Source organism: Callospermophilus lateralis, chromosome 13 (assembly GCF_048772815.1).
Source record: "Callospermophilus lateralis isolate mCalLat2 chromosome 13, mCalLat2.hap1, whole genome shotgun sequence".
NCBI lineage: Eukaryota > Metazoa > Chordata > Mammalia > Rodentia > Sciuridae > Callospermophilus > Callospermophilus lateralis.
Window position 1 is genome coordinate 79,085,257 of NC_135317.1, and position 14,277 is coordinate 79,099,533.

The following is a 14,277-nucleotide window of genomic DNA, read 5'->3' on the forward strand; positions in this document are numbered from 1 at the left end:
GGGTCGAGCTGGCCGGTCGAGCTGGCCAGATTCCATAGGAATCTCTCCATCTCCGAGATTTTCCCTCCCTGTGGCTTTACAAACTGCCCAATGGCCAGCTGCGGCGGGGATAGTCCGTGAGAGGCCGGCCAATGGCGGGCAGAGGGGCGGGCCTCGGTTGAGAACTGGCCCAGTGAGAGACGCGCAGCGGGGAGGTCCTTGTCGGCCGCAGCCCAATGGGAGCCCCTCTGGGTGGGGCCTGGCCGGCGGCTGGGTGGGGCTATATAAACCCGGGCTGCTGGCGGGACTCCGGGATTCGTGGTGGAGCTGGAGACTCGTAACGCGTCTGCAGTCAGCCACTCTCCACAAGCTTTACCTGTCGGAGCAGCCATGGTGAGGGGGAGCTGGGGGCGCTCGAGGAGTCCACGGTGAGGGTGCTGCTTGCGGGGGAAGCTGGGGTCCGTGGCAAAAGCGGGCTTCGCGGGAAGGAGGAACGCCCAGGCAGTGGAGAGTGTGGGTGGGCTGCGCCAGGATGCGAGGGGTGTTGGGTGGTGAGGTGAGCCTAGGGACGCCCGGGGAATCCCAGCACTGCTTTTCTGGGACCCTTCCTGACGGGAGGCGGATGCGACCGAGGAAAGTTCTGAACGTTCCGAGAGCACTACCGACTAGCCAAAGGTAAAGCGCCCGGCGTGGGGCAGGCAGGGCGAGAATGTTGAATGGCGGCTCCAGCTCTTAAGTGACTTAAGAGTTGGCTCCGCGGTGAAACGCGCCCTGTTGTCTGGAGCGGACCTAGGACCCGCCCCAAATTTCTCCCGCTGCAGTCCGGGACAAAGAGGTGCCCGCCTCTAGCTGCAATCCCCGCCTCCCGTAGAGAGCATTCTCCCGCGCAGAAGGATGGACCAGGAATGATTAGGGAATTCCAACAGGTTTCTCAAGTTGAGAACCCGTTTCCTGAATGCCTTTGTCTCAGGCGGCCAGAAGTTCACGCCTTTTGGCCCCATTACCTGACCAGGGGTTTCTGTAGGCCCCTGGTACCTTGGGGAATAAAAAGTTCTTTGCTCCAACTTCTCTATTTTGGTGTTCAAGGGCATGAGATTCCCTCAGTTAAAACTGAGAACTTGATGTGTCCAAGTCCTCCATAGGAATCTCTTGATCCTCATATATGCCTGGAGCCCCTTGAAGGCTCTGAGGCTACCTTTGAAGATAGTTCCTGAGACTGCTAAACTGTTGCTACCGTGCTCCTAGAAGGTCCCCCCTAATCTGGGAGGCACTCGTCCCTTTCAAACTGTCCGGACTCTAGGTTGGGGGTGAAGGCCAGAAGGGAAGATTTAACATCAGAGAAGACACTTGAAAGGTGGGGCAGGTCCCATCACTGGGACTCTCAGTGGTACTTCCTTGGATTAATCTATCTGTACTAAATGGATAGTGACAGTGTTTAGACAGGTAATATCCCCTGAAAAAGGGAAAATTGTGGGTGAACTTTCAAAAGCCTGACTGTAATCGCTTTGGTTAATTCACAGTTCTGAATTTCATCTTCTGCCCCTTCAGCATATGGAGAAGATAGAGAGCCACCTAGTATCTCCAGATGGGCCCATCTTGAAATTCAGGACTTTTAGCTTTTCCCAAGACACCCCAGCCAGCAGAAAGGGCACTTTGCAGTGAGATATGGCTGCTAAGTTTTTACTTTCTCCAGTTACTAACCCCCAAAGACCTAAACATAATCACTTCTGAAAGCTTGGGAAGACAACCCTGTCCTTTGGGTTATATATTAGGTAACACACAGCTGCAGCCTTCAGGGGGGTGGAGAGATAAGGGGTGCTCCCAGGGAAGGCTTTTTTCCAGTGCCATCTCACTCCCCACACTGCTCACAGAATGTCACTCTATTCCCCAACAGCGTGAGTGCATCTCCATTCATGTGGGCCAGGCTGGGGTGCAGATGGGCAATGCCTGCTGGGAGCTCTACTGCCTGGAGCATAACATCCAGCCTGATGGCACTGTGCCCAGCAACAAGACCCTGGGGAGTGGTGATGACTCCTTCAACACCTTCTTCAATGAGACAGAGGCTGGCAAACATGTGCCCAGGACTGTCTTTGTGGACCTGGAGCCTGCTGTCATAGGTATGTGGGAAACCTGTATTCTTGCCAGCCCAGAGTGAGTGGAATGCTCTGCTTAGGGGGAAAGCACTTGGAATGCAGGCAAGAACAACACTGGAGTCTGGAATGTTGCTAGATGCTGTCTTCAGAAGGGGACTCAGAGCTCCCTGTGCTGAGAGGGAGATCATTTGCACAGCTCTGTCCAGAAACTGCCAGATATCTGAGTCACAGGTCCGACACAGAATGAATCCTGCAGAAAGGAATGGATAACAACAGACCTGTTAAACTTCCTTTTCCCTACCCTCAGGCTTATGATAGTATTGCCTAAGAACCCAGGAGCTGAGGACATTCCTAATAGCTCCCTGCTTAGCCTTGCCTGAAATAGGTCCCTACTAGGATGTGGGCCCCTGAACTTGGCTGTTGCTAGCTCCCTTGGGCTTTACTGCTTCCTCCCTTCTGCATCTGGAGCTCCTTAGTTTCCTGTTTGTGAGAATTCTACCTCTCCCCCATCTTTCTAAAGATACTATTTTAGATGTGAAACTGTGGAATGTTTTTTCTGCTCTAATCTATATTTTTACCCCACATAAAAGTTCCTCTGAACACTGATTCCTCACCAAGAAAAGAAGTGGCTATGATCAGAAGGAACTGTTAAAGGTGTCCCCTGACTTCCCCCTCAGGCCTAGGAAGTGGCTTCTGGAACCTCATGTGTCCATCACTCTTGTGCAGTTACACCTGGGAAGCTTAGCAGCAAAGGCTCTAGGTCCTTTTTGTCCTAATCTTAGGGAATGAGAACAGCCTCTCTTAACCTTTGCCCTCTCTCTTCCCCTCAAGATGGGGTAAGAACTGGCATTTATAGGCAGCTCTTTCACCCTGAGCAGCTGATATCTGGCAAGGAAGACGCTGCAAACAACTATGCCCGAGGCCACTACACTGTGGGGAAGGAGATCATCGATCTGGTACTGGAGAGAATCCGAAAACTGGTGAGCATGACCAGGTGCCCCTGGCACCTGCAGGAGGTCATGGCATCCTTAAGCTCCCTTCCTGGCTGGGGGAGCTAAACATGTACTGCCAGAAGTGGAACCACCAGCTATGGCTGATACCTAATATCATTCCTCTCACATGTCTACCCAACTTCCCCTAGGGGGAGCTGTGTGTCCTGTGCTGGGTGTGGATTTAGGGTGGAGGGCGGAAGAACTTGCTCTGTCCTGAGTTTGTGGACTCAGGCTTCTGTCCTGCTGGTTCTTGCTTACCAGATCTGACTCTCTGGTCCAAGCCTTCTTTGAACTTTGATCTGTCTCCACATCCTCCTTGGTAGCTTAGTGTGTTGTTATTAGACTCCTGTGCAGCTCTTGCTAGCTGGTAGAGGTTTCTGCTTAACTCTTCACCATTTCTCCAGTTTGCCCATCCCCTGTCCAAAGGAGTGAGGCCAGCTGGGAGCCAGTATTTTAGCTATTTCTCTACAGGGTTTGTCTAGACATAACTTTCTGTTACTCAGTAGAGGCTGAGGACTCGGAATGACTCGAGGAATGGGATTCTGTGCCCCCCTCCTCAAGAATGAAAATTAAAGCATTCCCTAGGATTAGGCCTTTATTATAATGTCATTGCCATATATCTGTTGTAGATTGATAACTTTTCAGGTCCAAGGAATAGCTACATCAGAATCACCAAGGGACTTGTTAACCTACAAGTTCCTGAGTTCTTATCCAAAGTGGGGCTTGAATCTGCATATTCAGTAGGATCCCTCCACCATTCCCAGTCTTCTGCAACTATGTGGCAAAACAACAGTGAAGCTGGTCCAGCTCTCTGACCACAAATCCTGCGCCCCACCCAACCCTCATTTCCCCTATGCCCCTCACCCCTGCACCGCACACACAGCACTGTCTTCCTAGCTCAGGGGTCTCTGGAGAACTCCAAGCCTCTTGTAGATATTCTTTTCTCACTGTCCTGGAGGTGATGCAGAAGGGAACCTTTGGGAGATAATAGTAATTTCTGTATCTTAATTGGATTGGTTATATAGGTTCGTGGACTTGTCAGATCATTTTATGTATAAAATGTATTCAAGTATAAATCATTTCAAATTTTTAGAATATAAAAGTGAGTGCCGTTGTAGTTGGGTAACAGTTGCTTTGCAGACAGGAAAGAGCTTCCTGAGGGGAGGGATGGCGGCATGCAACAAGCCATCTGCATCCTTAACGGTGTTACTTCCTATTCCAGACAGACCAGTGCACTGGACTCCAGGGCTTCCTGGTCTTCCATAGCTTTGGAGGTGGCACTGGCTCAGGCTTTACCTCTTTGCTGATGGAGCGGCTTTCTGTTGACTATGGCAAGAAGTCCAAGTTGGAATTTGCTATCTACCCAGCCCCCCAAGTGTCCACGGCAGTTGTAGAGCCCTATAATTCCATCTTAACCACCCACACCACCCTGGAGCACTCAGATTGTGCCTTCATGGTAGACAATGAGGCCATCTATGATATCTGCCGCCGCAACCTGGACATCGAGTGCCCAACCTACACCAACCTCAACCGGCTCATTGGCCAGATTGTGTCCTCCATCACTGCCTCCCTGCGTTTTGATGGTGCCCTCAACGTGGACCTCACGGAATTCCAGACCAATCTGGTGCCCTACCCCCGCATCCACTTTCCCCTGGTGACCTACTCGCCCATTGTGTCAGCTGAGAAGGCCTATCATGAGCAGCTCTCCGTGTCAGAGATCACCAATGCCTGTTTTGAACCCTCCAATCAGATGGTCAAGTGTGACCCCCGCCATGGCAAGTACATGGCCTGCTGTGTGCTCTATCGTGGAGAAGTGGTGCCCAAGGACGTGAGCGCAGCCATTGCCTCCATCAAGACCAAGCGCACCATCCAGTTTGTAGACTGGTGTCCTACCGGTTTCAAGGCAAGTTGGGTGGGGGAGGTCCCATTCACCTGGGACCTACAGAAAAAGATTCCTGTAGAATTATAGGCATAAAGGACAATGCACTGGGGGTGGGGAGAATAAGGCAAACAGCAGTTCTATGACTCCCTGTAACTGATAGCTCTCAACTGGTCTAGAAGTTTTTGGCCCAGAAGCCGGGGTGGGTTCTACTTAGAAGACTGACTTCATGAAAGGAAAAGTATCTATTTTGTGTCACTTAGGCTAGCAAACAGGCATTCCCTAGACGTGCCAGTCAAGTTAAGGAGACCGGCCTCCTTGTTCACATGTACCAGGGACATAGCCACAGGACACAGCCTATTCAGAAGGGATAGCTTTTGGAAGCACAGAAAAGCCCACCACCAGATTTGGGGAGAACCATGGGTCAGAAAGCTTCTGGAGTTCTGGGCCTATGAATGTAGTCACTTCCTTTTGCAGTGAAAAGCTACTCATTTAGGCCCCACCCTATTGTCAGTTCACATTCCCAAGGTACTGGGCATATGACCTAGTTTAAGTTTTATGGACTTTGCTCTAGGGTAAGACTCAGGAAAAATTAAAGGTGGCAGCTATGACTAGAAAACATACAGCCTTCTTACCCTACGACACTTGTGACCAAAACAGTCAGGGACATGAAGACTGCTGATCATAAAGGTAATAATAGCTACTTGCTATTATTATTATTAGAGTGCTGTAGCTCAGTATGCAAAATGAGGGGTAGTATGCAAAATGAGGGAGCGAGGGAGACTATTTCTTTCTTCCAAGAACATATACTCAAAGGAAGAAATAGACTGTTTTCAGGAAGTGGTAGGCTTGCTGTCACTAGAGACAATAATGGGAAGTCGACCATTTTGCAGGGTGGGTGAGCACTGAATATGAAATATATTTTCAAATTCCTGTTGGGTGTTTTTGTTTTGTTTTGGCAGTATTAGGGCTTGAATTCAGGGGTGCTCTACCACTGAGCTGCATTCCCAGCCTTTTGTATTATTTCAAGACAGGGTGTCATTAAGTTTCCTGGGCCGGCTTTGAATGCAATCCTCCTGCCTCAGCTTCTCCAGTCACTGGGGTTACAGGCATGCACCATGCACCCAGCTGATCAGTGTTAGGTTAGATTTAGATCCAACAAGAGATCTAAATCTAACCTAGATCTTTAACTATTGAATTTCTACACTATAGGAAAAGACACTAGTAAAATTAACAACCACATGCCTGCTACACGGTTTTAACATCTAAATATATTTTCTTTATTTTTGCTTTGCTGACCCACTTAACCCCACTTCAGTAGCAGTATAACAAACCCATTTTTATGCCTCATGAGATTAATAGTACTTCCCCCAAATAAGAATACCTAATCAGTTAAGGGGGTCCTTTCACAGACCCCTCCCAGGGCGCAAAAACAGGTAGTTAGACTACTTTCTGTTTCTTCTTAGGTTGGCATCAACTACCAGCCCCCCACAGTGGTACCTGGGGGTGACCTCGCTAAGCTGCAGCGGGCAGTGTGCATGCTGAGCAACACCACAGCCATTGCTGAGGCCTGGGCCCGCCTCAACCACAAGTTTGACCTGATGTATGCCAAGCGTGCATTTGTGCACTGGTATGTGGGTGAGGGCATGGAGGAAGGAGAGTTCTCTGAGGCCAGAGAGGACCTGGCTGCCCTGGAGAAGGATTATGAAGAAGTGGGCTCAGAGTCTATGGATGGCGAGGATGAGAGCGAGGAGTTCTAGGGCTGCCTGGCACCTGCCACACCTGGTATCTCGCTCCCGGTTTTTTCTCTCATTCCAGTGTCTCTCCAACACCCTGCAAATATAATTGATGTCTCCAGTGGTGTGGGTTTCTGATGTGGAATTCTGTACAGGCAGAGGGCCTTCCCATTATCATTTATCATCCTTGCTGAAGGGGAAGGCTGGTGATGACCTCCAGGGACTCCAGCTAGGGATGTGTGCAGGAGGGTTGGCACTGCATCGTTCTCTTAGCACTGGTTCAGCCCTGGGCTGGCCTGCTTCACCTTCATGTGGGTCCCTCACTAAGTTGCTAAACTGGCTTTGAACTCACCATCCTCCTGCCTCGGCCTCCCAAGCTGCCCCCAACATTGTGGGGCAGAAGTTGCTCCATTTCAATGTTTGGAAGGAATCAAGCCTTTTTAGCATGTCCTCCTCATGGCCAACAGAGGGCAGTAGAGGTTGCACTCAGGCCAGTCTGCAGCAGCCATCTTAAAATTTAGGGCTCTACCTTGATGCCTTACAAAGACACAGGGTCCAAGAAATTAGATTAAAAAAAAAAAGGTTGTTAGCCTGGAGCTATGAACATGTAAAATTTTTAGAGGTACTTATGAGCCTTTTAGATAAGAAAATCTGTATCTTTATTCTCAAAGGAGTCCCTAATAAGGAAGTTAGGAACTGTTCTAGGGGTTAGCCATATCTGGTCACATATGGTCTTAGGGATCAGTGTATTAGTCAGTAAAAAGATCTGGCAGTAGCTAAAGGCTAAACAGATGGCACGGCCCAGGCTCAAAGAAGCATCGCTTTAATAATGCGCTTGACACGTCCTCTTCAACCAGGCCGAGGTGGTAGACTTGTGTGCTCTGAAAAGGTAGTGAATCTCCAGGGTCCCCAGCTCTGTTCTTGGCAAGACCACACTGAACAGACCCCTCCCCCATATCCCTTGGCTTGAATATACCTGCTGAGTGTCAGACACTCAATTCTAGCATGTGACTCAGGATGTGTGTCTGCTTTTTTAAAGCACCACTGAGCCTTGGAGCTGCCTGGAAATGTCTCCTGTGACCTCACTTTGGGTCAGGAGATTAGTGTTAATGGAGAGATCCATAGCAAGCATCTGTGAGCCTTGCCTGGTTGGTGCCTGCAGGGCTTTGCTGAGAGGTTGATAGACCCCAGGCCTGCAGATTTTGACCCCTTCCGAGGAGCGGCATTGTTGAATCACGGCTGTGGGCCTGGGAGATTGTTGTTTTCGGGTGTTCTATGTCTCCGTTTTTCCATCTTTCTCTGTGATTGTAGCTCTGAGTATAGAGATCTGACAGTTTTCTGCTTGGTTTTCCCCCCCCCTTTTCCCTCAGTCCTCATGATCCCAGAAGACAAGACTCAGCCTACTTTATTCCTTTGTCTTGATTTCCTGAAAACTCAGCTCTGGCATCATTTTGTGCTTTCCTGGCTTGTGTCCTCCCCTTTTCCAATTTAAGTCAGATCTCCCTGCTACAGCTGTTGACTTTCTATTTTAGAATCTTTTCCAAAACCATTTGTGGTGGACAACCTCCTGATTCCCCTTGCACTCAAAGGGCTGTAGTTAGAGGAGGAATTGAGTGTAAGGAAAGAGAGATGAGGCAGACCTCCGTATTAAGGTGCCTATTAGCCGGGCACTGTGGCATGCTGTAATCCCAGCAACTCTGAAGACTGAGATACTTGAGTAATATCACAAGTTCAAAACCAGCCTCAGCAACTTAGCAAGGCCCTAAGTAACTCAGTGCAACTCTGTCTCTAAATATTTAAAAAGGATTGGGGATGTGGCTGGGTGGGTAAGCGTCTCTGGGTTCAATCTCCAGTATCAAAAAAATAAAGTGCCTATAAAAGGATATGGATTTGTTTACCTGCTCTGCCAGTAGCATTACCCAGCAACCAAGAAGCTGATTTTTTTTCTTCTTTCCCTGCTTTTCCCTCACTGGCTCCTGACTTCATACATACTTGCAGTTCTAACTCAGTTAGTACAAACTATGAGAGAGACTACGCTTGCCTTCCAGGTGCCTGAGGCAAGGGGAAGGACACCATCCATCAAGAACTAGACACCTAACTTTAGCAGTCTTATTCAACTCTGTAGAGTCAATCAGTTACAACCGAGAGAAACGATAGGTGATTTATTTGGATAAACTAGCAGGTGCCATCCTCCTCATAGCACCCAGGTAGAGTGGAATGTTGAGGAGCCCTGATGGGGTGAAGATGGAGAACATGAATTCTTGCTTTGGATGTTGTGATAAAAATGGTGGATAATTGTAGTTTGCGTCTTATCAAGTATTCTCCATGAAGGATAAATGTGAAGTAAGCATTGTCTGTAGGAGTTCTTACTGGAGCCAGTAGCAAGTGGACTCTGGCCCTGACCATAGCCGGGTCTAAACCTAGATGACCTCCTGCAGGCACCATCACCTTCCACTTGAAACTGCCCTAGGACTGAGGAGCCCATGCAGGGTTGGCTCCATGGAGTCCTTGGAAGGCAGGGTGGCTGTGATCGAGCACCAAAGACTAGGGGGGTTGGCTAAATGAGAAGGAGGACCAACATCCTCTGCAGAGTGCCTGTCCCAGATGAAAATCAACACGAAAAACTTTCTGCCATCCAGAAATATATAGATGGGAAGGGAGAGTGTTTCTTTTTCTATTCAGAGACAGGGTCTCACTGAGTGGCTTAGCACCTTGCTTTTTTTTTTTTTTTTTTTTTTTTTTTTTTTTTTTTTTTTTTTTTTTTTTTGCTGAGGCTGGCTTTGAGCTCCCCATCCTTCTGCCTCAGCCTCCCAAGCCACTACTGGAATTATAGACGTGCGTCACCACTCCTGGCCTTTACCTGGTTTTCTCACAGTTTCTTCACCAACAGATACTCTGGGCTGTATCTGAGGTATAGAATCTTAGATTTGACTGCTCCAGAGATGTATAAACTTTTTTTTTTTTAATGTATTTGACAGCTGTCTGCCTGGATAAAGTATGTTGGCTTTCTGTCACTAAAACAAAATACCTGAGATAATTGATTAAAAAAAAAAAAAAAAAGGCTTATTTTGGCTCGTTTCAGAGGTTCCAGATCATGGATTTGTTAGCCTATGGCAAAGCAGCCTGTCATGGCAGAAGTGTGTGGCAGAGCAAAACCACTGGCCTCTTAGCCAGGAAGCAAGAGAGGAAGGAACCAGAGTCCCATAATCCTCTTCAGGGACATATTCCCAATGACCAAAGGACTTCTCACTAAGTCCCAACTCTCAAGAGTTTAACCATCTGCCAGTAGTGCCACTGTGGGGACCAGGCCTTTAACACGTGTGCCTTTGGGGGACATTCAAGGTCCAAACTACAGCTATAGCGGTGAGAGAAGGGATCTTGTGGTTCCTTTGGGAAGGCTTCTGCCAGTCTTCCAGTTCTCAGCTCAGCCCTGCCTCCTTCAGCACTTGCCAGGGTTTTTCATCAAGTTCCTCGTCTTCTGGATCCTGTGGCGTAATCATCTTGCTTCCTGCAGGCATTTAGTCTTGTGTGCCAGTCCTTCTGCCATAATAGGTATCTATCTGCTCTCTCCTCTTCCTTCTTCCTTAAAGCTCAGAATTGGGATGAGATCCATGTACAGTGTGCCTAGGAAGCCCCAGCACCGCCAAGGGGAGGCTTCCAGAAGGATTGGCTTTTGAATCAGGTAGTAGAGATGGACTGGGATACAGGGAAGGGTATTCAAGGCAGGAAAAGGTATGAAAAACATAGAACACATTCTATTCAAGGGACATTGAATAGTTTAAAATTTGGGATGGAAGGCGGAGAAACTAGAAAAAAAAGGTACTGAATGACCTTGGTTTTTATTATGGTTTGGATTTTTTTTTTTTTTTTTAAGTATTGGAGATTAAGCCCAGGAACACTCTTCCATCCTCAACCCTTTTTATTTTGCCCAGGATTGCTTAATTTGCAATTCCCCTACCTCAGCCTCTTTCATAGCTGGGATTGTAGGTGTGAGCCACCACTCCCAGCCATGGTTTGGATCTAAAATGTCCATAGAGCTGATGTGTTGAAGGCTTGGTTCCCAGTGTAGCAGTGTTCAGAGGTGGAGGCTTTTGGGAGGCCATAGAATCATGAGGGCTCTAACTTCATAAATAGATAAATATATTTATGGATTCAAAGTTTAATGGGTTTGGGGAGCTTTGTTTGGAAAGCAAGCTCTCTGCTTACTGGCTGCCATGAGATGAACCATTTGTTCTACATGCACTCTCCACCACGATGTTCTGATTTGCTATGAGCCCATAGCAACAGGGCCAGGTGACCTTGGGCTAAAACCTCTGAAACTGAGCCACAATAACTTTCCTCCTTTTCAAGTTGTTTAATCTCAGGTTTGTTTTTGTTTTTGTTGGAAGGGGCTACTGGGGATAGAACTCGGGGACACTCAACCACTGAGCCACATCCCTAGCCCTCCCACCTCCACACCTTTTTTTTTTTTTTTTTTTTTTTGATTTAGACACAAGGTCTCAATGAGTCCTGCCATTGCTGAGGCTGACTTTGAACTCGCAATCCTCCTGCCTCAGCCTCCCAAGCCACTGGGATTATAGGCATGTGCAGCACCACGCCCTGCTTATCTCAGGTATTTTAACACAGTGACAGCTGACCAACAGCCAGGCGTGGTGGTGCACACCTGTAATCCCAGTGACTTAGCCGGCTAAGGCAGGAGGATCACAAGTTCGGAGCCAGCCTGGGCAACTTAGCAAGACCCTGTATCAGAAAACAAAAGGGACGTAGAGTGGTGAGCAGTGGTAGAACACCCCTGGGTTCAATCCCCAATACCAGTGGGGGAAAAAAAGCTAACCAGTTTTGTGTTTGTTTTTCAAATATTTATTGAGAAATTACTGTATGCCATAGATGATTCTAGAGGGCCATTGGGGATCAGAAGAATATAAAATCTTCAGTGGCCTTCAAGTGCCTACATTGAAGGATCACCTATTCTAAAGCAGTGGTTCTCGATCTGGGGTGGCTTTGACCTCCAGGGGACATTTGGCAATCCTTAGAGACATTTTTAGTTGTTCAAACTGGGGTGAGCCTGTTCAGGTATGTGGAGACCAGGGATGCTTTTCAACGTCCTACAAAGCACAGGATGGTCCCCTAAACAAGATCATCCCACTCCAAAATGTCAATAGTACTGAGATGGAGAAACCTTGCTTTAAAGGATTGCTTCACAATTGCAAGAAGGGTAGATTGCCAGGCACAGTGCGGTGGAGTCCTAAAGCTATTACTAATCAAGGTGAAAAGTAAGGCTTGGAACAATGCAGCAAGACCAGGAGGGAAGGAAGATAAGAGAGTTGGAATTGCAGCACTTCTCAGTTGACAAGGCACCTGGAGAGAAGGGCTGTGGAACTCTGCCTTGGCTAACATTAGATGTTCTCCTGTGGCTCCCATTTGGTTGGGAGATGAATGTACAGTTTTGGACACTGTATGAGTCTGCAAAGGCTGCCTCACAGGTTACTACAAACTAAGCAGTTTATTTTTTAATATTTATTTTTAGTACTTGGCGGACACAACATCTTTGTTTGTACGTGGTGCTGAGGATCAAACCCGGGTCGCACGCATGCCAGGCGAGCGCGCTACCACTTGAGTCACATCCCCAGCCCCAAACTAGGCAGTTTAAACAACCAAAATGTTTTTCCTACTATTCTGGAAGCTCCAGGTCCAACTGAAGGTGCTGGCAGGATTGGTTTCTTCTGAGGTCGCTGCATGGCTTGGCTCTTACATGGCTGCCTTCTCCCTGTGTCAGACTCTGGGCTTGTCTATGTTCTAGTTTTCTCTTAAAAGGACACCAGTCATGGACCTACCTACCCATCCATATGACCTCATTTTAGCTTACTTAGCACTTTAAAGGCACTGTTTCCAAATGCAGTCATATGAGGTGTACTAGGGATTAGGGATTCAACATATGTATTTGAGGGAGAGAAAGAAACTATTCGCCACTCAGCCCATAACAGATATATTGGGATTGAGGTGACTGGGGACTGACCGTAGCACACTGAGTACACAAAGTTGCTACTTTGGAACCTAGAAAGTCAGGACTTGCAGGGCTGGGGTTGGAGCTCAGTGGTAGAGCACTTGCCTTGCATGTGTGAGGAACTGGGTTCGATCCTCAGCACTGCATAAAAATAAAGATATTATGTCCATCTACAATTTAAAAAAAAAAGGTCAGGACTTGCATCACTGGTGTGGTTTGGGGTAGCTAGATCTGAGAGTCAAGAGGTCACCTGTGGAGCTGGGTGTGGTAGCACACACCTGTAATCCCAGCAGCTCAGGAGGTGGAGGCAGGAGGATTGAGAGTTCAAAGCTAGCCTCAGCAGCAGGAGGCACTAAGCAACTCAATAAGACCATCTACAGTCATAAATCTCTAAATAAAATATAAAATAGGGCTGAAGATGTGTCTCAGTGGCTAAGTGCCCCTGAGTCCAATCCTCTGTACAAAAAAAAAAAAAAAAAAATTCACCTGTGGAGAGTACAGAAGAGCAGAGAAGGCCTCTAAAAGTGCGGCTGTCTCAGGGTGTAGAGAATCAGGTTTCCTTTTTTTTTTTTTCTTTTTAAAGAGAGAGAGAGAGAATTTTTCTTAATATTTATTTTTTAGTTCTTGGCGGACACAACATCTTTGTTTGTATGTGGTGCTGAGGATCGAACCCGGGCGGCACGCATTCCAGGCAAGCGCGCTACCACTTGAGCCACATCCCCAGCCCCCAGGTTTCCTTTTTGTGCATCAGAATTCATCATTTATTTTAGAAAGGAGACACTATTCACAACTTTCAGTTTTTCTCCAGAGGAAAGAAGCATCTGAGAACCCTCCAGGCCTTAGTGGCAGTTCTGTCAGGCAGCATGCCCTCCCCCATTCCCTTCTGAGCCCTTGAGTCCCCTGCATGGCCCCTTCCAAGGAGGCCCCAGCACACGGGGCATGAAATCAACTTGCAGTCTGAGTCTCAGCGTATGAAGGAGTCAGTTAGGAAGCAGAAGCTGGGTGAACAAATCACAGTATAATATAGCAACGATGAGGAGCTGGGGGCACACACCTATAATCCCAGTGGCTTGGGAAGCTCAAGCAGGAGGATCGTGAGTAAACAAAGCCAGCCTCAGCAACTTAGGGAGGCCCTGAACAACTCAGTGAGACCCAGTCTCTAAATAAAATACAAAAAAAAAAAAAAGCTGGGGATGTGGCTCAGTGGTTAAGTGCCCCTGGGTTCAATCCCTAATACCCAAAAAGGGGGGGAAAAATGACAATGATGAATTTCAGTGTGGGTGAAGCCCAGAAGCTGATGGTGTTAAGGACCTGGGATCCCGAAGACTGAAGAGTTGGCCACGCAGACCAGGAAGAAACAGGGCAGAGGGCGGAGAACGAACAGGATGCTATCTCAGAACTATGACTAGCTCCCCGATGCTGGGACTTAAGGTAAAAAACAGCGATGGGAAACAGGTAGAAGTGTCGTGGGGACCATGGGGCAGACATCTCCTGACCCCAGCAGTCTCAGGCTAACAGTGGGAAGAAAGGGCTTCCTAGCACATGAGCCTTTGAGGACAGCGTGTGTGTTTTGCTCACACAGCCTATGGTGGTG

General features: G+C 48.0%; 1 protein-coding gene across 1 annotated transcript; it reads left to right on the forward strand.

Moving 5' to 3' along the window:
- The first annotated feature begins 308 nt into the window (after positions 1–308).
- On the forward strand, positions 309–6,800 carry LOC143379096 (tubulin alpha-1C chain-like). The gene is made up of 5 exons (XM_076831458.1): positions 309–372; positions 1,874–2,096; positions 2,904–3,052; positions 4,287–4,967; positions 6,410–6,800. The coding sequence occupies exons 1-5, from the start codon at positions 370–372 to the stop codon at positions 6,701–6,703; spliced, it is 1,350 nt and encodes a 449-aa protein (XP_076687573.1). The 5' UTR covers positions 309–369; the 3' UTR covers positions 6,704–6,800.
- The last annotated feature ends 7,477 nt before the right edge of the window (positions 6,801–14,277 follow it).